This window comes from Panthera pardus, unplaced genomic scaffold (genome assembly GCF_024362965.1).
Source record: "Panthera pardus isolate Hobbes unplaced genomic scaffold, ASM2436296v1 HiC_scaffold_24, whole genome shotgun sequence".
Taxonomy (NCBI): Eukaryota; Metazoa; Chordata; class Mammalia; order Carnivora; family Felidae; genus Panthera; species Panthera pardus.
In genome coordinates, this window is record NW_026526810.1 from 62,627,050 (window position 1) to 62,654,310 (window position 27,261).

At 35.3% G+C, this 27,261-nt stretch overlaps 1 protein-coding gene across 1 annotated transcript; it reads right to left on the minus strand.

Annotated features, from left to right (window-relative positions):
- Window positions 1-19,166: 19,166 nt before the first annotated feature.
- LOC109255609 (olfactory receptor 4F15-like) lies at window positions 19,167-20,102 on the minus strand. The gene has a single exon (XM_019430440.2). The coding sequence runs from the start codon at window positions 20,100-20,102 to the stop codon at window positions 19,167-19,169; it is 936 nt and encodes a 311-aa protein (XP_019285985.2).
- Between the last annotated feature and the right edge of the window lie 7,159 nt (window positions 20,103-27,261).

Genomic DNA, 27,261 nt, shown 5'->3' on the forward strand with positions numbered 1-27,261 from the left:
TGACGGGGACAGGAGAGCTGATTTTCAAGTGACCTGAGGATAAAAATTAAAAACAGTAAGCATCACGGGCAGAAACATAGATTCCCTATTTGCCTTGCTAATTAGGTTAGATATAATTCACTGAGAGAAGAAAAATGAATTTGGAAGAAATAAAGTTAACAGCAAATTTATTATGGAGAGGGGATATGTGGGGGCACCTGGGTGGCTCAGTGGGTTAAGCATCTGACTTTAGCTCAGGTCATGATCTCACAGTTCATGGGTTCAAGCTCTGTGCTCGAACGTCAGGCTCTGTGCTGCCTGCTCAGAGCCTGGAGCCTGCTTCGGATTCTGTGTCCCCACCACCCTCTCAAAAATAAATAAACATTAAAAAAATAAAAAATAATAAAGGGGTATGTGAGGAAAAATGTAAATTTTTCAGATAGGGCCAAAAGGGGTTACTTTAATTTTCATCTCATACCTAAATCTTTAAAAAATTTTTTTTCTCAAAGAATTCTAGATCATTTTCCTAACCATTGCCCTAAGTGTTCTCACACCACATAAACGTCAGCTTTTCTGTTGCACCCCTATTAATATTTTCATACTAATTCTCTATTCTCTTATCTGAACTTTTCTTAGCCCCTTAAAATTTCCCTTCTTCACTGGACTTATAGAGATGACCATGACAAAAGTATTTGAACATATCCCATCACTCCCTACATTGGGCTTTTTAAGTTTAAATGGAACTCAGATACACAGGCTTAATAATTTTAAGGGTTTATTGTATGATTATCATATTAGTCCATGATAACTTTTAATAAACAAATTACTTAATGACAAGCTAAAAATAAAATAAAATATTGCATATCTGAGAGCAAAGAGGAATAAATGTAACCAAAATTAATGTCTAATGATCACAGATAACAGATTTGAATGTCTCCTATATTTAGGGAATTATGGTAAGTACATTATTTCTTCCAAACCTCTCAATGACTAAAAGCTAAGTTCAATTTTATTATCCCCACTTCACAAATGAAACCATGCCTAGGAAGGATGAAGTGGCAAAGCTAGGACTGTATCAAGAGCTTTAGGACTTTAGAATGCATTCTTCTTATTTTTAATATAATTTATTGTCACATTGGCTTACATACAACACCCAGTGCTCATTCCAACAAGTGCCCTCCTCAGTGCCCATCACCCATTTCCCCCCTCTCCCCCCATCAACCCTCAGTTTGTTCTCTATATTTAGGAGTCTCTTATGGTTTACCTCCCTCTCTCTCTGTTTGTAACTATTTTTCCCCCTTCCCTTCCCCCCCCCTTAACTTCTGTTAAGTTTCTCAAAATCCACATATGATTGAAAACATATGATATCTGTCCTTCTCTGACTGACTTATTTCACTCAGCATAATACCTTCCAGTTCCATCCACGTTGCTTCAAATGGCATGATTTCATTCTTTTTCATTGCCAAGTAGTATTTCCATTGTATATATAAACCACATCTTCTTTATTCATCAGTTGATGGACATTTAGGCTCTTTCCATAATTTGGCTATTGTTGAAAGTGCTGCTATAAACATTGGGGTACATGTGCCCCCTATGCATCAGCACTCCTATATCCCCTGGGTAAATTCCTAGCAGTGCTATTGCTGGGTCATAGGGTAATTTTATTTTTAATTTTTTGAGGAACCTCCACACTGTTTTCTAGAGTGGCTGTACCAGTTTGCACAGCATTCCAAATATACTGTAGTCCTCTTCAAGGGTCTAGATGCATCAACCATTTTCTTTCATCTTTCATCTGAACTTTTTACTTTCCTTGGCGTGTTACACATTGTATCTCTCCTTCAAAAATTAAATCTGTGAAGGATGGGAGTGGGCTATCCTCCTTTTTTTCCCTCTACTCTCTAAAACCCTTCTCAGGTAAGTTTATTTTAATATATACATTCTATTTATTGAACAAGCCAAAACAAGCTTGCTTGCACTCCAGAAAAAACTTTTAGAGAAGTTGCCAGGGATTCAGCACACAATAGTCTACATATAAAAATGTCACATATGATAATGTTTTCAGTCTTTGTTACATACCTGTTGTCCAAATTTGATACTAACGATCTTGCATTGTTTTTGAAATTCCTTCCGTCATTGGATGTTACATATGTTGCCATTCCCAAAGCATTTTCCACACTAGTTCATGCCAAGAGAACACATATCTGTTCTCAATTTGGGGTGGGGTGTAGGGGGGTAGGTTCTTATCTTAGCCCTGGGGTGAAATATGATAATCTATGTGACTTGGCCATGGATTGGTGTAAGAGGGGCATGTAGCCTAGACTTGATGAGATACAGAATAATGCCTTCTGTGAAAGGTTTTATTTCCCAGATTAAAATACAAAGATTAATGTGAAGAAGGCTCTTTGTCTAGCCTTTTTATTCCTGTATTCAATATTAAGGTGATGACTAAAGATGCAGTAATCATGAGCCCTGGGTGCCCACATGTTAAGGACAGTAGTATGAACAGATAGAAAAATAATCCAGTCTAAATAGTCTTTGATGTCTGCAAAGATCTACCTTCTGATATCTTGTAATGTGAGAAAAAATACTCCCTCCCCCCACTTATCTTTGAGTATTGATGTGACTCAAGCTGTAAAATATTTTTTTAATTCCAAACATGTAGTTTTAAGTACTCACCACTTATGGGAGATTTCTATATCCATAGCGCTATTCCTGGACTCTAGGATAATATATCCAAGGCTGTATTGTAGTACATAAATGGACATCCCTCAAGCACTTTCAAATTAAAATGTGCAGGGCTGAATTCATGATTTTATCCTCTTTTTAATCCCTTAGAAAATATCATGATCATTCTCTCAGATGCTTAATCCAGGGATCTTCGAGGCACATTTTCTCCTCTCTCACCTTATATGCCAGTTGGAAAATTGTACCTTCTGAATATTTCTGTTTCATCTCCTCATCTCCATTTCCACTGTCAGTTTTATTTCAGGTCTGTATATTTTTTGTACCTAATGACCAAAAAGCCTCCTGAATGATATCTCTGCCTCCAATCTTACCTACGTTTAGTATGTTCTACATTCTGCTTTCAGATTTGTCTATCTAAAGATCAAATATGGTCATGTTACTCTTCTATTTTATCTTCTGATTCTATCATGGATAAGCTAAAATTCAATAGCATATCACATCAGACCCTTTATAAACTGAACATGTTACTGTATTTTTTCACATTTCTCTGCTCTTGAATATGATTTCAACTGTGTTATTCCTGGTCATTACTACGTGGAAACATACTTGTCTATAAGACCTGATAGACTTGGTTGCCATTCTAGTTCTGCCACTTAGGAGCTATATAAACTAGGGTAAGCTAGCCAATGATGCTGATGGTATTTATTTGTCCATAATATAAATATAACAAATAAAATATTGTGAGAATTTTACATTATAGGAGTTTAACTGTCTGACAGAAGTATTACTTCCCTTTTTCCTTTTCCTTCAAAACTTAGATTAAATGCCAGCTACTCAGACGTATCTGTTGAAGACCCTAAGAAGAGTAGTGTCTATGAACTATTGTTGTATCTTGTACATTCTTTATAATATACTATATTATAGTTTCTTTTGCATGTTAGTTCTTCATTCTCAACTATAATTTCTTTGAGAAAAAGGGCTTTTAGCCAACTTTGTATACCCCCATATTTAGCACAATTTCTCACACAAGGTAGGCACTATTAAATAATAGTCTTCACTAACATTCATAGTAGAAAGTTCAAGAAGACATGATAAGCAAATCAGGGGCCTAGAATCCCCTGTAGGAGATTTTGGTGGAGAGTAGATTTTCACCAAATGACTTTGGGGATTGAACTCATTGACATCGGCATACAAATGGTAGAATGGAAACCGGTTTAGATCAGCAACTCCCTTGTCATGACACTGTCCTCACAGAGTGACCTCAACACCCCACATTCCCAAGTAGACCCTCAATCGTATACAGTAAAACAAGAAAAAGTACAAACCTTCCTCTTTATTTTTTGCCCCAAACAAAATGTGTATAGTCATTACAGAGTGTCTGGAACTTTCCTCAAAATACAGTTAAGTATTAAAGTATGCTATGGAAATAATACTAAGCTTAAAACATCACTGGGATGTTTGGAAAAATTCAGTAATTCAAAAGAACAGTACACTTTTCATGCTTTAAGCCCCAGTGAGAAGCTGTTTGGTACATGAAGAAGGAAGAAAACTTTTAAATACACCTGAATCTATGTTCGGAAGAGTTTTTGATGCATATGACATAAATTAGAACTTTCGATAAAGTAAATTGAAAAAACATATAATTTGTTAAGTTAAAAAAAGATTATAAAACACTAAATATAGTGTAAATGCATATGTGTAGATATTTAGACTTTATAATATCTGTAGTTTGTGGGATTTTGAGTAATTTTATCTTTTCCTAAATATGGACTCTTATTTTCTATATTTTTAGAAGTAATATTTATGCTTTCTTTAATTTTTAAAGAAAAATTTGAAATTAGTGAGGGGAAATAGGAAAAATGAAATGGGGCAATTTTATAATGGCAATATTAGGTAGTCACTAATAGCAAACATTCTGGAGACAAACTACCTGGATTCGAATCTCCATCTCCTTGATTTATGAGCTATGTGTCCTTGGGTGAGTTGCTTCACTTCTCTGTCCCTGAATTTCCTCATCTGTAAAATAGGGATGATAACAGTACTTACCTTATAGTGTTGTGAGGATTAAATGAGTTAATACATGGAAGACAGCAGAGCATGGTGTGGCATATATTAAGTACTTAATAAATTAAAAAAATAATTTTAACGATCTTTAAGACTTGATCATTCAATGCTTTCCAAACATAGAGATAGCTTGCTCTGCCAGATTGTGCTCAGTTGGAATGAAATAGCAAAAACATAATGTTTTATTTCCATTAATCTGATATCAGAGTGAAAAGGGGGTGGAAAATTAAAGCCCCTTCATGTACCAGTTTAAAACTGATAAGGACTCCTTGAAGAGAAATTCACCTCATAATACAAGTGAACTTAAGAAAATGAGACCAGAACATACATAAAACAGTATGAGTGAAAATCATTCAAAAAGCACATGAACAAAAGGAAGCTTGAGATACAGAGGAAAGAAGGTTTGGTAACAAAATGTAACCAGTTGCTAGGGAGTTAAGAGAGCAGGCTTCATATGTACCTGCTCAGGTGCAGGTTTCACTCAGCAGGAGCTTCAAGAGATTGAGACACACAGACAGTTAACACCCTCTTTGAATCGCCACCATTTCTTCAGACAGAAACTTATAAATAGTTCATTCCATTAGGAAGGGAGTCAATTAGTAGGACTGGATAGCGGGACTGGATTGAGTCCATAATTACTTCAAATGGAAACCAGGTCTTCTGTGCATACTGGTTTTCCCAAGGGTAAATTATCACAATTTGCAGAAAAGAGATCCAGGGAAATTGAGCAGTTCAATGGGATGATGGTCTGTGATTTTGTGCTCTGATAATATTTTTTCCCAAATGATAGAATTTTAGGTTTGTTACATATTCATTGTTATTGCAAGTTATCTGAACCATTGATAGTGTCATTTTGGCATCACTATCAAATTTAAGAAAACTATCACATTATACCTTAATGGATTTCTAACTTGGATTTTGAGAAATAATGGACTGGTATTTGAACAAATCAGGGGAGTTCCAAAAGTAGTACAAAGTTAGATTTCAAAGTCTCACTTGGTATTTTTAACAGCTTTATGGAGGTTTAATATGTATACTGTAAAATTTATCCAGTTAAATGTTCTACTTAGTAATTTCAAATAAATTTATAGAGTTGTATAATCATCATCATAATTAAGTTTTAGAATAATTTGATCACCCCAAAATACTCCTTGCACCTATTTGTAGTTAATCTTTACTTCCATTCCCAGACCTAGACAACAAGGAATTTGTTTCATGCATCTAGAGATTTGCTTTAGACTGGATCTGATTTACCAAACCAAAGCTCCTTGAGTGAAGGGAGGACTGTGTCCTCTTGAGTGAGGACCTTTCTACACAGCCACTATTTTATACTATATTTTTCCTATCCTTCTCCCAAAGGACTCTGAAATAATCAGAATTTTGGGCATTATTAGACACTGATTTTGAACTGTCACTAATTTCTGGAGAATGAAAATGCTACTGTGGACAACCAGTCAAAAATTAGGGGCTTATGGTGGTCAGGTGGCCAATGAAATTTTGTCTGTGCCCATCTCACAGTGTGCTCTGTGGTTTCCTAAATCCATTATTTTTTTTCTTTTTTTTTTAATATGAAATTTATTGTCAAATTGGTTTCCATACAACACGCAGTGCTCATCCCAACAGGTGCCCTCCTCAATGCCCATCACCCACCTTCCTCTCCCTTTAGTTATGTCTATAGTTTGAGGTAAAGATTGGCATAGATATACTAACTAATTGGCAGAATTCCAATATTGATTAACTAAGCCATGAAGTCAAAGCTGTTATGATAAGAAAGGACAAGTGAGCCAAATTAGACCTAATTAACATATCAAAATAATAAACCAAAACAATACTTCATTTTAGAAAGAATTGTAGAGATTAGCACTACCATCAGTGGATTCAAAGATGTAGAGTTTTTTTTTTTGTTTTTTTCTATTGTAGTAAGAATACTTTATACTTGATCTGAGAATACTTTATATTCTTTCCTAATAGAGTTTTAAGTGTCCAAAACAATATCATTAATTATAGGGTAGATTGTTGTACAGTAGATTTCTAGAACTCATTCATCTTGTTTAACTGAAATTGTTATCCGTTGAATAGCAACTCTTAATTCCCTTCCCCCTACCCAGTCCCTGGAAACCACCATTCTATACTCTGTTTTTATGATGTAATTATTTTAGACACTTCAGATATGCGAAATCATGTAGCATTTTTCCTTTGGAGACTGGCTGATTTCACTTAGCGTAATGTCCTCTTGGTCCATCCATGTTGCGTATGGCAAGATTTCCTTCTTTTTTTGAGGCTCCATTGTATTCCATTTATGTATATAAAACATTTTCTTTATCATTTATACATAGATGGATATTAGGGTATTTCCATATCTTGGCTATTGTGAATAATGCAATGCTGCAATGAATGTAGGAATGTAGATATCTCTCTGTAATGAAATGATGGTGATTTCATTTCTTTTAGATGTAAATTAAGAAGTGAGATTGCTAGATAATAAGGTAGTTCTATTTGTAATATTTTGAAGAACTTCTGTACTGTTTTCTAAAATTCTGTACCAGTTTACATTACCACCAACAGTGTACCAGAGTTCTTTTTTCTCCACTTTTTTTTTTTTTAACCAGCACTTGTTCTCTTTTGTCTCTTTTATAACCGCCACTGTAACATGTGGAATGGTATCATTGTCATTTTGATTTGCATTTCCATGATGATCAGTGATGTTGAATACCTCTTAATATATATATTGGCCATCTGTATGTCTTCTTTTGAGAAATTTCCATTCATGTCCTTTGCCCATTTTAAAATTGGATTATTTGTTTTTTGCTATTGAGTCATATGAGTTATGTATGGTAAGCCTTATGGGAGGCATAGTTTCCAAAAAGTTTCTCCCATTCTGTAGGTTGCATTTCCACTCACTTGTTTGTTTTGCTGTATAGAAGTTTTTATGTTTGATGTAACTCCACTTGTGTATTATTCTGTTTTTGTTGCTTGTCTATGGTGTCATGTTCAAGAAATCATTGCCAAATGCAATGTCATGAAGCATTTCCCTTAGGTTTTATTTTAGGAGTTTTATACCTTAAATCTTTATTTCATTTTCAGTTGATTTTTCTGTGTGACGTGAGGTAAAGGGTCCAATTTCATTCTTTGGAGTTTGGGTATCCAGTTTTCCAAATGCCATTTGTTGAGGAGACTCTCCTTTGTGCATTGTATTCTTGGCATCCTTGTCAAAGGTCGGTTGACTGTGATATGAGGGTTTATTTTGGGGCTGTCTAGTCTGTTGCATTGGTCTATGTCTGTTTTCATGCCAGTACCATATTTTTTTTAAACTACAATAGTTTTGCAATATATTTTGAAATCAGGATTTGTGATAGTTCTAATTTGTTTTTCTTTTCTTTTTTTTCAGTGTTTATTTTTGAGAGAGAGAAAGAGTGCAAACAAGGGAGGGGCAGACAGAGAGGGAGACACAGAATCTGAGGCAGGCTCCAGGCTCTGTGCTGGCAGCTCAGAGCCCTGACACTGGGCTCGAACTCAGGAGCCATAAGATCATGACCTGAGCTGAAGTTGGATGCTTACCCGACTGAGGCACCCAGGTGCTCCCATCTTTGTTTTTCTTTCTCAAGATTGTTTTGCATATTCAGGGTCTTTTGTGGTTCCATATGAATTTTAGTATTGTTTTTTCTATTTTTGGTGAAAAGTGCCATTGGAATTTTGTTAGGGATTGCACTGTATCTGTAGATCACTTGAGATAACAATGAAATTTTAATAACATTAAGTCTTCTAATCCATGAATGTGAGCTATCTTTTCATTTAGTTGTATCTACTTTAATTTTGTACATTTGTGTTCCGGAGTTTTCCATGCACAAGTCTTTCACTTCCTTGGTTAAATTTAATCTTATGCATTTTATTCTTTTGGTGGTGTTATAAATGGGTTTGTTTTCTTAATTTTCTTTTCAAATGTTTATTGTTAATGTATACACATACAATGATCTTTTGTATTTGATTTTGCATTCTGCAACTTAACTCAGTTTTTTATTCTATAGTTTTTTTGTGTATGTGTGAAGACTCATTAGGGTTTTTTACATGGAAGATCATGTGCAAACAAATAATTTTACTTCTATATTTCTGGCTTACATGCTTTTTATTCTTTTTCTTGTCTAATTGGTCTGGCTAGAATTTCCAGTACTGTATTGGATAGAAGTGTGTGAGTGAGCATCCTCACCTTGTTCCTGATCTTAGAGGAAAATCTTTCTTTTTTTCTCCATTGATTATGTGATTTTTATAGATAGCCTGTATTACATTGAAGTAATTTCCTTCTATGTCTTGTTTGTTCAGAGCTTTAATCATGAAATGGTGTTTGAATTTTTAAATGATTTTTCTTCATATATTGACATGGTCATATGATTTTTATCCTTTATTCTGTTAATGTTCTGTGCCACATTAATTGACTTGTGTATGTTGTATCTTCCTTAAATCTCAGGGATAAATTTCACCTGGTCATGGTGTATGATCATTTTAATCCATTGAATTTGGGTTTGCTTGTAATTTGTTGAGGATTTTTATATCTATATTGATCAAGGATATTGGCCTATAGTTTTCCCTTTTTGTAGTGTCTGTTTTTTAAAAATGTTTTATTTAAATTCCAGATAGTTAACATACGGTGTAATATTAATTTCAGGTATACAATATAGTGATTCAGCTCCTCCATACAACACCCAGTGCTCATCACAAATGTCCTCCTTGGGGCGCCTGAGTGGCTCAGTCGGTTAAGCGGCCGACTTCGGCTCAGGTCACGATCTCCCGGTTCATGAGTTCAAGCCCCAGGTCGGGCTCTGTGCTGACAGTTCAGAGCCTGGAGCCTGTTTCAGATTCTGTGTCTCCCTCTCTCTCTGACCCTCCCTCGTTCATGCTCTGTCTCTCTCTGTCTCAAAAATAAATAAACGTTAAAAAAATAAAAACAAAACAAAACAAAACAAAAAAACAAATGTCCTCCTTAATACCCATCATCTATTTAACCCCTTACCCCACCCACCTCCCCTCTGGTAACCATTAGTTTGTTCTCTATAGGTAAGAGTCCGTTTCTTGGTTTACCCCCGTCTCTCTTTTTTTCCCCTTTCCTTGTTTGTTTTGTTTCTTAAATTCCACTTGTGAATGAAATCATATGGTATTTGTCTTTATCTGACTTATTTAGTTTGGCATAGTACTCTCTAATAACTCTATCAATGTCATCGCAAATGGCAAGATTTCGTTCTTTTTTATGGCTGAGTAATGTATTATATGTATATATATCATTTTTTCTTTATCCATTCATCAATCCATAGACACTTAAGATATTTCCATAAATTGTCTATTGTAGTCATAATGTGAGGCCTGAAACCATAAAAATCCTGTAAGAGAACATGGACAGTAACTTCTTTGACATCAGCCATAGCAACTTCTTTCTAGATATATCTCCTGAGGCACGGGAAACAAAAGCAAAAATAAGCTATTGAGACAACATCAAAATAAAAAGCTTCTACACAGTGAAGGAAACAATAAAACTAAATGTCTTAGTTTATTTTTGATATTAAGGCCTTCTAAATATTAATAGTGGCCTCATAAAATGAATTTGAAATGTTCCCTTCTATTTAATTTTTTGGAAGTGTTTGAGAAGGATTGATGTTAATTCTTTTTTGAATGTTTGGTAGATTCACCAGTGAAGCCATCTGGTTGTGGACTTTTCTTTGTTGTGAAGTTTTTGATTAGTGATTCAATCTCCTTACTCATTATTGGTATGTTCAGATATCTGTTCCTGATTCAGTCTTGGTAGGTTGTGTATTTCTAGGAATTTAACCATTTCTTTTAGGATATTAAATCTGTTGGCATGTGATTATTTATAATAGTTTTTATGATCTTTTAAATTTCTGTGTTAACAGTCTTAATATCTCATTTTTCTTTCTGATTTTTTTTACTGGCCTTTCTTTTGTTAGTCCAGGTAAAAGTTTGTTAATTTTGTTTATATTTTAAAAAACACTTATAGTGTAATTAATTTCTCCCTTTTCTCCATTTTATTTGTGTAGCAAGACTTCTGCCCCTTCCCTCTGTTTTTGGTTTCCTTCAGGCATACAACCTATACTGGTTCAGCAACACTTGTAAAGGGAAGATACAAACTGGCCCCTCAGGTAGTGCACAAAAGGCTGTGGTCCTTGGATGTAAGTTCCACTTTCTCTTTCCTCCATGGGAAAAGTATAGGGCTGATGTGATCTTTCTAGGCACTGAGCCATGCTGGTTTGGGGGGAGGACTTACACAAAGAGAAATCACTCTTCTTTCACAATTTAATATGACTATCCTTGGTGTTTTGCTTCCATGGGGTCCTACAACTGGATTCCAGACCTCTCAAAAAGGTGTTTCGGTCTGTATGTTATTGTCAAATAAATGCTCCTGTAGGGGAATGAGGGCTGAGATTTCCTATTCCACCATCTTGCTGACATCACTTTCTCAAAGATGCAGAGTTTTGATTCCTACCACAATTTCTTTCAACTTGGCTATTTTACCTGTGCAGAAGTCTTGATGTATCTTTAAGAACAACAGTGTATTATGTTAAACTTAATCAGGTGATAATGCCAATTATACCTATTGTTCCATCTATGAATTCATTGCTGTATTAAATTACTATGCATCTGGTTTCTGGTACATAGTTATTGATTTACTAAATGCATTTGATTGTCTACATTTGTTAGCAAAAATTTATTTCCAGTATTGTTCATGTACAGTGTTATGTTAGTTTCAGGTGTACAATATAGTGATTCAATAATTCCATACATGACACAGTGCTTATCTTGGTAAGTACACTCCTTAATCCCCACCCCTCTTTCACTCAATCCCCTACCACCCCACCTCTGGTAACCAAGAGTCTGTTTCTTGGTTTCTCTCTCTCTCTCTTTCCTTTGCTCATTTGTTTTGTTTCTTAAATTCCAAATAGGAGTGAAATCATACAGTATTTGTCTTTCTCTGACTTATTTCACTTAGCATTATATTCTCTACCCCATCCATGTCATTGCAGATGGCAAGATGATATTCCATTGAGTATATACCATGTCGTCTTTATTCATCTGTTGATGAATACTTGGGCTGCTTCCATAATTTGGCTATCGTAAGTGATGCTACAATAAACATAGGGAAGCATGTATCCCTTTGAATTAGTGTTTTTGTATTTTGGGGGTAAATACCCAGTAGTGTGATTGCTGGATCATAGAGTAGTTCTGTTTTTGACTTTTTGAGAAACCTCCATACTGTTTTCCAGAATGCCTGAAACAGTTTTCATTCCCACCAACAGTACAGGAGGGTTTCTTTTTCTCCACACCCTTGCCAAAATTTGTTTCTTCTGTTGTTGATTCTAGCCATTCTGACAAGTGTGAGGTGGTATCTCATTATAGTTTTGATTTGCATTTCCTTGATGAGTGATATTGAGCATGTTTTCATGTGTCTGTTGGCCATGTGGATGTCTTCTTTGGAGAAATGTCTTTTCATTTCTTCTGCTCGTTTTTTACTTGGATTATTTGTCTTTTGGGTGTTTAGTTTTGTAAATTCTTTATATATTTTGGATACTACTCCTATCTTGGATATATCATTTGCAAAAATCTCCCATTCTGTATGTTGCCCTTTAGTTTTGTTGATTATTTCCTTTGCTGTGCAGAAACTTTTTATTTTGATGTAATCCCAATAGTTAGTTTTTATTTTATTTCCTTGCTCAGGAGATATAGCTAGAAAAATATCGCTACAGCCAATGTCAAAAAGTTACTGCCTGTATACTCTTATAGGAATTTTATGATTCAGGTATCACATTTAAGTCTTTAATTCATTTTGAATTTATTTTTGTGTATGATGTAAGAAAGTGGTCCACTTTCTTTATTTTGCAGGTAGATGACCAATTTTTCCCAGCACCATTTTTGAAGAGACTGTATTTTTTTTCAATTGGATATTCTTTCCTGTTTCATTGAAGATTAATCAACCACATAATTTTGGGTTTATTTCTGGGTTTTTTTATTCTTTTCCATTGATCTATGTGTCTAATTTTGTGTCAGTACCATATTTTTTGCTTAAGGCTGGAATTGTGATGCCTCCAACTTTGCTTTTTTTATTCAAGATTGCTTTGGCTATTTGGGGTCTTTTGTGGTTCCATACAAATTTCAGGATTATTTGTTCTAGTTCTATGAAGAATGCTGTTGGTATTTTGATAGAGATTGCATTGAATATGTATACTGGTTCTGGTAGTATAGACATTTTAATGATATTTGTTCTTTCAATCCATGGGTATGGAATGTCTTTCCATTTCTTTATGTCACCTTCAATTTCTTTCATCACTATTTTATAGTTTTCAGAGTACAGGTCTTTCGCCTCTTTGGTTAGGTTTATTTCTAGGTATGTTATTATTTTTGGTGCATTTGTAAATGGGATTGTTTTCTTAATTTCTCTCTCTGCTGGTTCATTATTGGTATATGGAAATGCAACAGATATCTGCACATTGATTTTTTTTAGCCTTTTTAGGACTTTTTGAATTGATCAGTTCTAGCAGATTTTTGGTGGAGCCTTTCAGATTTTCTATATATACTATCATTCATATGCAAATAGTGAAAGTTTTATTTTTCCCTTACCAGTTTGAATGCCTTCATTTCATTTTGTTGTCTGATTGCTGTGCCTAGGACTTCCAGTACTATGTTGAATAAAAGTGGACATCCTTGTTTTGTTCCTGACCTTAGGGGACAAGCTCTCAGTTTTTCCCCATTGAGTATGATATTAACTGTGGGTTTTCTTTCTTTCTTTTTTTTTAAGTTTATTTATTTTGAGAGAGGGAGAGAAGAGAGTAAGTGGAGGAGGGGCAGAGAGGGAGAGAGAATCCTAAACAGGCTCCATGCTGTCAGTACAGAGCCTGAAGTAGGGCTTGATGAGATCATGACTTGAGCTGAAACCAATGTTTTCTTCATTGATTTCTTGGTTGGCCCTTTCATGGTTTAGTATTATGTTATTTAACCTTCATGTATTTGTGCTCTTTCCAGACTTTTTTTTTTTTTTGTGGTTTCCTAGCATTGTGGTCAGAAGAGGTGCATGGTATGACTTTGATCATTTTGAGTTTGCTGAGGCTTGTTTTATGTACTAATATATGATCTAGTCTAGAGAATATTCTGTGTGCACTTGAAAAGAATGTGTATTCTGCTGTTTTAGAATGGAATGTTTTGAATATATCTGTTAAACCTATCTGATCATGTATGTTATTTAAAGCCACTGTTTCTTGTTGATTTTCTGTTTGGTTGATCTGGACATCAATGTAAGTGGGGTGTTAAAGCCCCCTAATATTGCTGTATTATTGATTAGTTCCTCTATGCTTGTTATTAACTGTTTTATGTATTTGGGTCCTCCTATGTGGGGTGTATACATATTTACAATTGTTATATCTTCTTGTTGGATTGTCCCCTTTATTAATACATAGTGTCCTTTTATCTATCTATCTATCTATCTATCTATCTATCTATATCTTGTTACAGTCTTTGTTTAAAGTTCTGTTTCATCCAATGTAAGTATGCTATTCTGACTTTCTTTGGACATCCATTTGCATGATGAATGTTTCTCCATCCCCTCGCTTTCAATCTGCAGGTATCATTACATCTGAAATGAGTCTCTTATAGGCAGCATATAGGTGAGTCCTACTGTTTTATTTACTCTGTCACTTTGTGTCTTTTGATTGGAGCATTTAGTCCATTTGCCTTCAAAGTAATTATTGATAGATATATATTTATTGCCATTTTGTTACTTGTTTCATGGTCGTTTTTGTAGTTTTGCTCTAATCCTTTCTTCTCTTGCTTTCTTTCATAGTTTTCTGGTTTTCTTTAGGGATATCCTTGGATTCCTTTTTAAAAAATTCTTTGCGTATCTCATACTTTTTGATTTGTGGTTTCCATTAGGTTTGTATACAACATCTGCATATATCAATCTACATTAAGTTGATAGTTGCTTAAGTTCGAACCTGTTCTTTACTTCTCTCCCCCCCCCACATTTAGATATATTGTGTCATCTGTTACATCCTTTATTTTGTGAATCCCTTGACTGATTTTTACAGATATACTTATTTTTACTGTTTTCTACTTTTTACACTCTCACTTATGGCCTTTTATTTTCCACCCAAAGAGTCCCCTTTAATATTTCTTAAGGGCTGTTTTAGTGGTCATGAGCTCTTGCAGTTTTTGTTTGTCTGAGAAACTTTTTATCTCTCCTTCTATTCTGTATGATAGCCTTGCTGGAAAGAGTATTCTTGTCTGTAGAAGTTTTCCTTTCAGCCTTTTGTATATATCCTGCCCACCCCTTCTACTCTGTCAAGTTTTTGCTGAGAAATCAGCTGATAACTCTTATGGGGTTTCCCTTGTACATGGAACTGTCTTTTTTTTTCTGCTTTAATTTTTTTTTCTTTATCACATTTTTGCTATTTTGATTACTATGTGTCTTTATATGGAATTCCTTGGGTTAATTTTGTTGGGGGTTCTGCGTGTCTACTGGATCTGGATATCTATTTCCTTCCCCAGATTAGGGAACTTTTCAACTATGATTTCTTCAAATAAATTTTTAGCCCCCTTTTCTTTCTCTTCTTCTGGAATTCCCTATAATGCGAATGTTATTACACTTCATGGAGTCACTATGTTCCCTAAGTCTATTCTAGTTTTGCATAATTTTTTTCTATCATTTGGTCAGTTTGATTACTTTCCATTACTCTGTTCTAGTTATTAATTAATTCTTCCACTTCTTCCAATCTGCTATTTATTCTATCAAGTGTATTTTAAATGTCATATATTGTGTTCCTCATCTCTAATTGGTTCTTTTTCACATTTTCTATCTCTTAAGGGTCTCACTGATATCCTTCACTCACTTCTCAAGTCGATTGATTATCCTTATGATCATTACCTCAAATGCTCTATCAGGCATGTTAATTATATCTGTTTCATTTAGGTCTTTTGCTGTGGTTTTGTCCTACTTTTCATTTGTGACTTTTTCCTTTGACTCTTCATTTTTTCCGACACTCTGTATCTGTTTCTGTGTATTGGGAAAGTCACCTTCATCTCTTGCCCATGAAAGTAGTGTGTTGAACTTAAACTTTTTTTTAATGTTTATTTTTGACACAGAGAGAGAGAGAAAGAGAGAGAGAGAGAGAGACAGAGCATGAGTGGGGGAAGGGCAGAGAGAGAGGGAGACACAGAATGTGAAGGAGTTTCCAGGCTTCGAGCTGTTAGCACAGAGCCAGACGCGGGGCTCAAACTCACAGACCGCGAGATCATGACCTGAGCCAAAGTCGGACACTCAACGGACTGAGCCACCCAGGCACCCCTGCACTTAAAACTTTTAACTAAGTGATGCTGGCCCTCCTCCACAGCGAACACACACCTGCTGCAGAGACTGGCTGGCAGGGTGGGAGCATGATGCTGTAAGCTGTGTGTGCAGTTCCTCCTCCATATGGAGGAGGCTGCTGTAGAGACTGGGCCAGCCAAGCTGTTCAGTAATTCAGTAAAGCACGTGCAGGCTGGAGGTGCAGTTTTAACAAGGTGTGGGCATCTTACGTGGGAGGCGGAGAGGTGCAGTGTTGGCAAAGTTTGTACACATCTTCTGGAGGAGGGAGTCCACAGCATCGCCTGGCTCAAGAGGGTGGGGCGTACTGTAAGCAAGTTAGGTAGTGAGTGCTGGAGTAGTGCTGGTTCCCACAGGTGGCTACATATTTATGATGAGGGGGAGGAGGACGGAAATGGCACCTACCATCTCCTTTATTCCTAAAGAAGTCCCTCAGAGAACTGTGAGATTAGTAACCGACTCTTCCTCCCATAAACTCCAGGCACCTTTTTTAAACTGTTGCTTTCAAGCTGTATCTCTGTGAGCTATTCTCTGTGCTGTCCCTTTAAGGTCAGTGGGTCAGATTCTTAGCACCCTCTGGGCTCTCTCAGAGCAGAGTGTGCTGATTTTTAAAGTTCCAGGTTCTAAGTCCTGCAGGTTGTAAGCACTCATGAAATCTGGTCCCTTTGATTTTCAAAGTCATAGGGTATGGGGATTTCTCTTCTTTTTGTAGGCTCCCTGGTATAAGTAGTCTGTTTCTTGCTCCTCTCACACTCCCAGTTCCTTCACTCTAGTGGTCAAATCTGAGGGTTTAGGTTCCCACTGAGTCTTCACCCTTCCTAACCTCTTCAACATGGCCTCTATCTACCTTCAGTTGTAGAGTATGTTTGGCCAGTCTTTGGGTCCTTTTCTGGGTTGTTTACTCTTATGTAAGTGTTATCTAATTGTATCCATGGGACAAGGTGAGTTTAGGGTCCTCCTACTCTACCGTCTTCCCTGGGGGGAGGGGGGTTATTAGCAAAAATTTTCAGAAGCATTTTTTTCTTCTGGCAGATACGGCAACATACATTCACTATTCTGTCTCAGGGCTTTATCAACTCTCTAGTTTTCTATTCCAGAGGACATAATCCACGTCCATTACAGTAATGATATAATGCTGTTGGACCAGATGAGAAGGAAGTGGCAAAGTTATAGACACTTTTGTAAGTCACATGTATGCCAGAGAGTGGGAAATATATTTTCCCCCAATTCATGGACCTGTCCCTTTGGGATAATTTCTAGGAGACCAGTGGTCTAGGATAGAAACAGTGATATTTGAAGTTACTGAGTCACATATGGATACTACATGGAGAATTTGTTAGCCCATATGGGTGATCTTAGTACAGATCTTTATGATTTAAAATATTCTTCCGTCCTCTTTAGATTTCTTATAATAAGAAAACATTTATGCAACACTAATTTGAAAATATACATGCTCCCCTTTTCTTGTTACATTATTTATAATAGCCAAGATATGGAAGCAACCCATGTCCATCAATAGATGAATGGATAAATATATGGTATATATACACAATGGAATATTAATCAGTCATGAAAGGAATAAGATGTTCCCATTTGCAACAACATGGATGGACCTAGAGAGTACAATGCTAGATTAAATAAGTCAGAGAAGGAAAAACATCTGATTTCATCATATGTGGAATTTAAGAAATAAATGAGCAAAGAAAAAAAGAGAGATTAAAAAAAAAAACCTCTTAAATACAGAGTATAAAGTGATAGTTGCCAGAGGGGAGGTTGGTGGGAGGATAGGTGAAATAAATAAAGAGGATTAAGAGGTACAAACTCAGTTATAAAATAAATAAGTCACAGAAATGAAAAGCACAGCATCAGGAATATAGTAAATAAGATGGTAATAATATTATTTGCTGACAGATGGTAGCTACTTTGTAGTGATAAGCACTGAGTAATGCACAGAAATGTTCAATCGTATTGTACACCTGAAACTAATATAACACTGTATATTAACTATAATTCAATAAAATAATTTAAAAACAAAAAAGAAAGGAAAATAAATAAAGAAAAAGAAAAGGAAAGAAAGAAAGAAAGAAAGAAAGAAAGAAAGAAAGAAAGAAAGAAAAAAAAAAAAAGAAAAACATTTCTGGCTAGTTGCTAGGCCTTAGTAGAGACCAAATAACATGAGGTCAATAAGCATGAGCTGAATGAAAATCCATAATGACTTTTAAAATAGTGATTTTCAACCCAGAATTATCTTATCCGGTTGCTGCTTTAAAAATCTATAGCAGGATGAAGTGATGTTTAGTACAGATCAAGTATCTTTGAAAAGTGGGATATACCTTGGCATTTGTTACCAAACATGGAGGTGGTTCTCTACTGCCAGCATCTGAAAGTCTACCTGACATATTCCTATAATGCACAGTATTACATGTGGGGAAGAGTGGACATACCAAGAAGTTAATGCACTCTATGAAAATTAAAAAGTACTCTAGCTTCCTTTACCTTAAATTAGGACATTTCTAAGCCACAGTTTATAGAGTCCCCCAGAGGACCATGATAGGCTCGAATCCATTACATTTATCAACATAAACATCCTTCATGTCTCCGTCTCACTTTCCAAATCATTAATGATGTTGTTTCCAAAAATCAGCTTTCAAATAAATTATAATCAAATTTTGACTTTGGATCTTCTCAAGGAGTACAAACTGAGTAAACTACATAGAATTACTAGTCTCACATATATTTGATATAATGATTCCTAACATTCTCCAGAGCTAGTTGGCAGTTCATTTGCAAACCTGTGGGAAGCAGAAGAGATGTAATTATATCTTTCTATTGTAAAAATGATCATAATTTCAATTATAAATATTTAGTAGATAGTAATGCTGTCTGATAAAATAACCCATATCATAGTGGATTCACAATTCCAATGGTAGTAAGGGTGATGAGTAAATGCTTTACAGAAGTAGTAGAAATCTATTCAGTGACATAGATGTTATGTCCAGCTCCAGATGTGGCAAGTATCAGAAACCTAAGTGAAAATATCCAATAGGTTGATGGATGTATAGTTTTAGAGCTTCAAAGCCAGATTGAGTCAGCAGAATTTGACATAATGTCCCCATTTGCTCAATCTTTTTATTGATATCTTTATGTCTTTGTTCCGTAATGTATAGATGGCAGGATTCAAGACAGGGGTGATAGCAAAGTCAACAATGAATAGGTATTTATCAATTGATGACGTGGGGAAAGGCCATACATAGAGAAACATGCATGGAGTGAAAAATAGAACCACCACAGTGATGTGAGCTGACAGAGTGACAAATGCTTTGGATAAGTCTCCTGAAGAACGTTTCCAGACAGTGACCAAAATGAAGATATAGGAAAGGATTAGCAGGAAGAAGGTGCCCATGCTCATGAAGCCACTGTTGGCAGCAATAATAAACTCAAACTTGGCTCCATCTGTGCATGCAAGTTTTATGATCCTGGGAAAGTCACAGTAAAAGCTGTCTACTTTATTAGGACCGCAAAAGGGCAAGTTTATAATGAAAGCAAACTGGGACATAGCATGGATCACCCCAATGACCCAGCCAGCAATTACAAAAGAAACACATATTTTAGGGTTCATGATGTTCAGGTAGCGAAGAGGCTTACAGATTGCTGTGTACCTGTCAAATGCCATGGCGATGAGTAACACCATCTCCACTCCTCCCATGATGTGGATGAAGCATATCTGTGTCATACAACTTTGGAAAGAAATTATCTTATACTCATTTAGAAGGTCTGTAATCATCTTTGGAACTGTGGTAGAGGAAAGCCCCACATCAATAAGGGATAGGTTGGCCAGCAGGAAGTACATAGGAGAATGTAAATGAGAATCCAAAATTACCAAAAAGACAATGAAGGGATTTCCCAGGATGATCCCCAAATAAATCAAGGAAAATATCAACATGAGAAAAACTTTAGTTTCCCAAGAACTAGCGAGTCCCAACAACATAAACTCAGAAACAACAGATTCATTTAGTCCATTCATTGACTTGGACAGAAGAGGTGATTTCAAATCGCCTGAGGATAAAACATGAAGAAAAGTGAGAATCAGTGGTACAAATGTAGTTTCCTATTTATCCTACTAGTTTATTCATATCCTAGAGTTAGAAATAATTTAATTGGAAAAGAAATACAAAGAAAACAGAATTACTATTTTTCCCTTCTTATTCCATTATCAGGCATTTTGTTTTCCTGTTAGAGATTTCAAGACATTTCCCCTGACCACTTAACTAGGTATTTCCACAACTGAAAAATCTCAAACATTTCTGTCACCTTCACATTGCTTTCATACTAGCAAATTCTTGTCAGCTAGATATTTTACCTCACTGTTCAAATACAGATCATCAAGCTGAAACTGTTGAATAAGTTTCACCTTGCTTCACCTCATCTGTGGGGTTTTTTTTGTACAATTTATCATGCAAGTCAGGTGTCCAAATTGAAATGCTTTGTTCAAGACACATTATTTTCATGGTGCATGCATGGACCTCTATATCAAATAAAATATTGGGTATGAGAGAAAAAATACCGTTAGTAAGTAAGGAAATGTTTGTTAAGCAAAGATAATATTAACAGATAAAACATATTAAGTGATTCCTCCATGCAAGCCACTGTACTCAGTACATCATTGTAACTTTATAAAATTCTATAATATAATCACTGTTTTATTAGATTCATTTTACTAGTGTAGAAACTGAGTCCCAGAATGATTAATTGTCAGAGCCAGAATTTGTATCTATGCTTGCAGGATACCAGAATTCCTGATCTAAACCATGGCAGTATGACATTCAAGGACGGCCCCTTCAATTTATCCTGGGTCTTATGCAAGACCCATCAATTAATTTTCTTCCTCTTTAAATTTTCCTTGACCTGTAACTAAGAGAACATTAAGCATTATGACTTATTAGCATAGTGAACTCTCTTTTGAAAAAGTCAAATCTTTATATCTTGTGTTCTTTTCTAATTTTTTTCCTCTCCAACTCTTCATTGGCAAGCTGGTCCAAACTAATTTTCATTCATAAGCTAAAATTAGTGTCCACAGGTCTCTTCCTTGTTAGGAAGAAGCTTTGGATCCTGGATATGTCACATAACACTTTCTTTTCAATCATTATTTACCTTGATCTTACCGCAGGATTTGATACTGTATATCATGCCCTTCCTCGTTTCTGCAACTCCTTCTGACCTTGGCTTCTTGTCTTCTGTAAAGTCATTTCCCTTCCAACTTTTTGCCAATAGAAATTCCATTTGTTCAGGTAGTGAGCTAAAATCATTCAAATTAGGAGGGTGTAGGCCTATCCCACTTGAAAGTTTGTTATATGATTTTTCTAAACCAGTTACTATAATCTCATTTTCCTTGAGATGTTAAGATGGATTGTGCAGCCCAGAATGGTTCATTGAATTGAAAATCAATGTCATCTGTGGAGAGTTTTCTTTCCCAAATAAAAAGGACAAATCTTCATGTGCAAACGGATTTTCCTGATCCATATTTTCCTGAATTTGATGCTAATGTTATGGCTAAAAGTGAAGTAACCCTGACATTCGAAAGCTCATGTGCTAAAAGTAAGAGTAAAAAGTTAGAAAGGACCTGGGACCCAAAATGCATGAATAGTCACTTAACCAAAGCCATGAATGATCTCCCTCCTTCTGCTTTTTAGTACCTATGTGTTCACTTTTCTATCTGTAGGTTTATCACTGCACTCCAGAGCAATATATTCATAGCTGTATACGATACACACAAATGGAAGTCTGATTTCCACCTTCAAGTTATCAAGCCAAAACTGAACTCATATTCCACACCATTGTTTTAATAAATATCATTACCATTTTCCCAGATGCCCAATACAGACACCTGTGTGGCACTCTTGTTTGTATTTCCCTTTCCACCTCTAGTTGCACAATTTTTATTGGTGAATATTTCTTCATTTCTCTTCTCTTCATTCTATCGTCATTTTTTTTTTTTGTGTGCCTTTGGTCTATGTATTTTATCATCTTGACAGTTGAAAAGATCTCTCTGCTCCATTCTTCCTCAAGTCCAGTTGATTCTATAGTCTGCTTTGAGATATGTCTGTCAAAAGTCAAGTTTGATCATGTGACTTTCCTACTTAAACCCTCTGGTAGGTTTATCAAGAGAAAATTCTTGAAATCTCACAGCACATCACATAATATGCTGAGAAGAGATGAGTAATATTTAGTTTCAGAAGCTGTTTCCATGAAAATTTAGGGAATGGAAGTACTAAACACTCACTGGATAAGTTTCAAAACTGATTCTTTTTTTTTAAATTTATTTTAATGTTTATTATTTTTTGAGAGAGCGAGTGAGCATTAACAGGGGAAGGGCATAGACAGAGGGAGACACAGAATCTGAAGGAAGCTCCAGCCTCTGAGCTGTCAGCAGAGAGCCAGATATGGGGCTCGAACTCACAAACTGTGAGGTCCTGACCTGAGCCAAAGTCAGACACTTAACCCACTGAGCCACCCAGGTGCCCCTCAAAATTGATTCTTGATAACATCTCTTAGTAAAATAGGAAATATTAAGAAATATTTTTAACATGATTGTTTTAATAGAATTTTTAAACCAGCAGTCAAAATCTGGTTATAGGTGAAATATCAAAATCAATAACATAAAGAAGGAAGCCTGCAGCACTGTTTCAATAATATGCTATGGACAAGAAGATTAAATCAAGTAATCCTACTGAAGGGATTGTTGCAAAATATATTAATTAACAAATCACACAGTTGTCGACCTCAAAAACCTAAGACAAATATTAAGAAATATTAAATTTAGTAAGATCATTTTATTTTTTAAATTTTTAAATATTTATTTATTTTTGAAAGAGAGAGAGACAGAGCATGAGTGGGTAAGGGGCAGAGAGAAAGGGAGACACAGAATGTGAAGCAGGCTCCAGGCTCCGAGCTGTCAGCCCAGAGCCCAACTCGGGGCTAAAACTCAAACTGTGAGATCATGACCTGAGTGAAGTTGGATGCTTAACCAACTGAGCCACCCAGGTGCCCCTAATAAGATCATTTTAATAAATATAATGTCAAAAATAATCTGTTAAATAGAGAAACTTCAATTATAAGTGAACAAAATGTGTAGTGTATGCATTCTACTGAAAAAAATTTTTTTCTGAAATATTTGAAACCTGTATGATAAGGGAAATGAAACCATGCAAATGGAGGGAAAGAAAGATGACAAGTAATAAAAATATCAATTCTCACTGACCAATTTGTGCACTAACTGCAGCGCTCATTTGAAGTCCAGTGGAAATCTTTTGGAACATTACGAAGTGATCCAAACGTCTGTTTCAAAACTCAGGAAATTTTCCAAAGGAAATGAAATGGGAATTGAGGACAAAATGAGAATGCTTTCTATAAAAGATATTAGAATATGTCCTAAACCTATACTAATTAAACAGTGATTAATTTGGCTAAAGGTCAACAGATAAATAAAACACAGTTAAGAATGTGATACAAATAAGGGAATTTGACATATGATAAAAAAGGCATCACAATTATGTAGGTGATGAAGAGTTATTCAATCTACTATAACACTATATGTTAACTACACTGGAATTAAAATAAAAATAGATAAATTCAGAATATTCAATAGTTGTTAAACATGTAGCTCAACATTGCAAACATAAAGTTGTAAGTATCTTGTTATACATTTAACAATTTTTTTAATGTTTATTTTTTTGAGAGAGAGAGAGTGCCACGGGAGAAGGGCAGAGAAAGTATCTTATTGTACATTTTATAGCAATGGAAGTTCTGGATGATTAGAAGGGTTAAATGTACAAGTAAAATTATAGAATTTTAAGAAAATAGGTATGAATTAATTTGAAAACTTCAGGTGAAGAGGTCTTTCTGTATTTACTCCAAGTTCAGAAAGTAGATTCCAGTTTTGTATTTATTTCTCAACAGAATGGATAAACCTGTTGCTGCTGTAGGTTCCGGGAAGCAGTGCTTCTCATTCTCAGCTCATGGGAGATATGAAGTGGTACAGTCATTCTAGAAGGCAGTTGAGTCATAAAAGTAAAAAAAAAAAACAAACCAAAAACCAAAAACACACCTCAGTAATCCTGTTGGAATTGTTTTGAAAGGAAATAGAGAAATGAACAAAATGTATTTGTAATGTTATTTTACTTATGAGCATTTTGAATAATGTAAGCTAATTGGAAACATATTGTTTAAGAATAACAGAGTGATTAAATAAGTGGATATATTCATACACAGCAGGCTTAAAAATGAACATTAAATCTACATTAAGTGGGGTGAAAAGATTTCAGTAAGTTAAGGAAACATTTATAGAGAAAATCTTCTTATTTTGGGGGCTGGAATAGCATTTTGCATGAGTGAATGTTTAGGATTCACCCCAAGTTTCTACAGGTGGTGGAATTTTAAATAGTTTTATGCTTTTTTTTAATGTTTATTTTTGAGAGAGAGAGAGAGAGAGAGTGAGAGAGAGAGAGGGAGAAGGAAAGCACCAAAGGGGGAGGGGCGGAGAGAGAGGGAGACATAGACTCTGAAGCAGGCACCAGGCTCTGAGCTGTCAGCACAGAGCCCCATGTGGGGCTCAAACCCACAAACCTTGAGATCATGATATAAGCCAAAGTCAGATGCTTAACTGAGCCATCCAGATGCCCTTATTCTTGTTTCTTTATCTCCAACTTGATTTGCTATATATCTAGGGGTAATATTTATTGTTTTTTAAGTTTGAAAGTAAATGTGTCAAAATAAATTGAGAGGATGGAAAGAAACATTTATATAGGAGCCATTTCCAGGAAACAGTACAACGCAGTGTTTAAGAGCACAAACACAAGGCCCAAACTGTTTGCATCCCCACATCCCCCATTTACCGGCTATTTGTTCTATGTTAGTTCTATGTTAGTTACCAGACTGCTGGATGTATCAGTTTCTTCATTGTTATAGGCAGATCCTAAGAGTCAGTAGCTTCTGTAATTGTTTTAAGGACTAAATGAATTGAAATAAGAAAACATAAGAAAATGCTTGGACATATAGTAAATGCTAAATAAGTGTTACCTATTGTGATAATTTTGATGATTTTCAGGAAACAGACCTAGCATTTCAGACTGGTAACTGATTGAATAAATCTGGTAGAAAGAAAGCTAGCATGCCCTTGTCATGTTGTTTCAGTAGGAATACAATCCTGAAGGCATAGATACTGCTTTTTGTTTTAAGATACTAATATTTGGAGAAAAGGAGATGGAAGAGTCAATATACTTCATATACTATCTTTAAAAAGATACTAGAGCTTTGAAGAATATGTTTATTCATCATACAGTTTTAACTCTGAGAATAATACCAGAAGGATATTAAACAACATGAATGAAAATCATTAAAGTTAAGTGAATTAACAAAAGAAAAGAGTGACTGAAAAAGAAATAAATTATGGGGAGCCAAAAAAGGGGTGATAATAATGGAGCCAGATACTGTAGAATTAAAGATTGAATTTCCACCTACCTGCAGGCTCTGGTTTCACCCTCCAGCTTCAAGGGATTGAGAAACACAGAGAGATTAACTCCCTTTTAGATTCATTGTTATTAATTAAGACACATAGTTAAAAATAGTGCTCACCATTAGGAATGAAACCAATTACGGGGCTGGGTATTAATGACTAATATCTATTCCATTATTGGTTGTCTATAGAAATTAGGTCTTTTATGAACATTGGGTTTTTCCCCAAGGTCAAGTTACATGAGCTACAGAACAGTGTGATAGAGAAATTGAACAGTCTGGTGTTATGAGTAGTAATTATGTGATTGTGACAGTGTTTTTTCAAATTTGAGATTAGAGATGTGATACATTACAGATGTTTAATAGATTATAGAATTGTTGAAAGTTAACAGAATCATGACTCACTGATTGTATCTGTTTGGCATCAATATTATGTAAAGGACTAAATACCACTACATACTCTTAATTGCTAGTTGCACTTAGGATTCTGAGAAATAGTAAATTTGTATTTGAAAAATATGAAAGCATCAAGCATAGATTGAATATAAACTCAAAAATGTCACTTGGAGTTTTAATAACCTGAAATAATTCTACATGGAAGTCTAGAGACAAAGGAATTTTTGTTTTTGGGAAAAAAGCAGTATGTTTATTGGTTAAATATACTTAAGTGATGTTTTTCAGTTTTCACAAATAACTTAAGCAAACAGAGTACTTTACCTAGGGCTTCACTGCAGGATTTGTTGGAGTTCCACCTGTACAGCTTTAACTTGGGATCCCTTTTGTGATGAAATGATTTTCTGTTGAAAGGAAATGGAAGTTATTTAATTAAGAGGAATATATTTTCTGGAGGGATTACCTCCAGAACATCAGTCCTTTTTAGCTAAAATGCAAAACTTTTTATGGCAAATATACTGGCCAAGTCCCTATACATAGAACTAGAAAAGTACTGAATAACAAAATAAGGGGAACATAATGAATCTGAGAATGATAATGCAGTCTGGTTAATGAAGTGTGAATTGTGTAAATGAGGAAGAATCAAGACAAGATAACAGTGCAGAAACAACTTACAAGAACCTGAGGATCTTTTCTCTGCAAGCTGAAATCCATAAATATTTATTGTTTCCTGATTTAAGAGTGGGAAGGCAATGGATTTGGCATTAATGAATTGAGGATACAGTCTCTATTGACTACTGTTCTCCTCCTCATCTCAGCAATATAAACTACGAGGAAAGGTGAGGCAATATGAAAATGCAATGGTGGCATGATTTATTATCTATACTGACTAGATGAAAGTCAGAAGGAAATGTGATTCATTTTGTGGCCAGTTGTTCAGAAGCATGGGTGTATGGGTGTTTTGGTTCATGAATTATTAGTAAATAAAAAACCAACTTAGTTTACCATTTTACTTTTTGTTCCTAATTTCATAGTATTGGGTTTCCCAGGACAATAATTTACCTTTCTTACAATACGTTCTATCCCCATATCATTATAATGGGGGTTGGGTAGGTAATTTGGTGTCTGAGGCAAACTTGTTTGCTGCTTGACCAGGCAATCTTTGGTGGTAACTCTTATTTCTGGTATTCCTCTTAGTATTTTGATCACAAATACTTTAGTGTCCAAAACCAAGTGTTAATGTCCGTTCTGGTACTCTGTGAAGCAGGAACCATGACAGA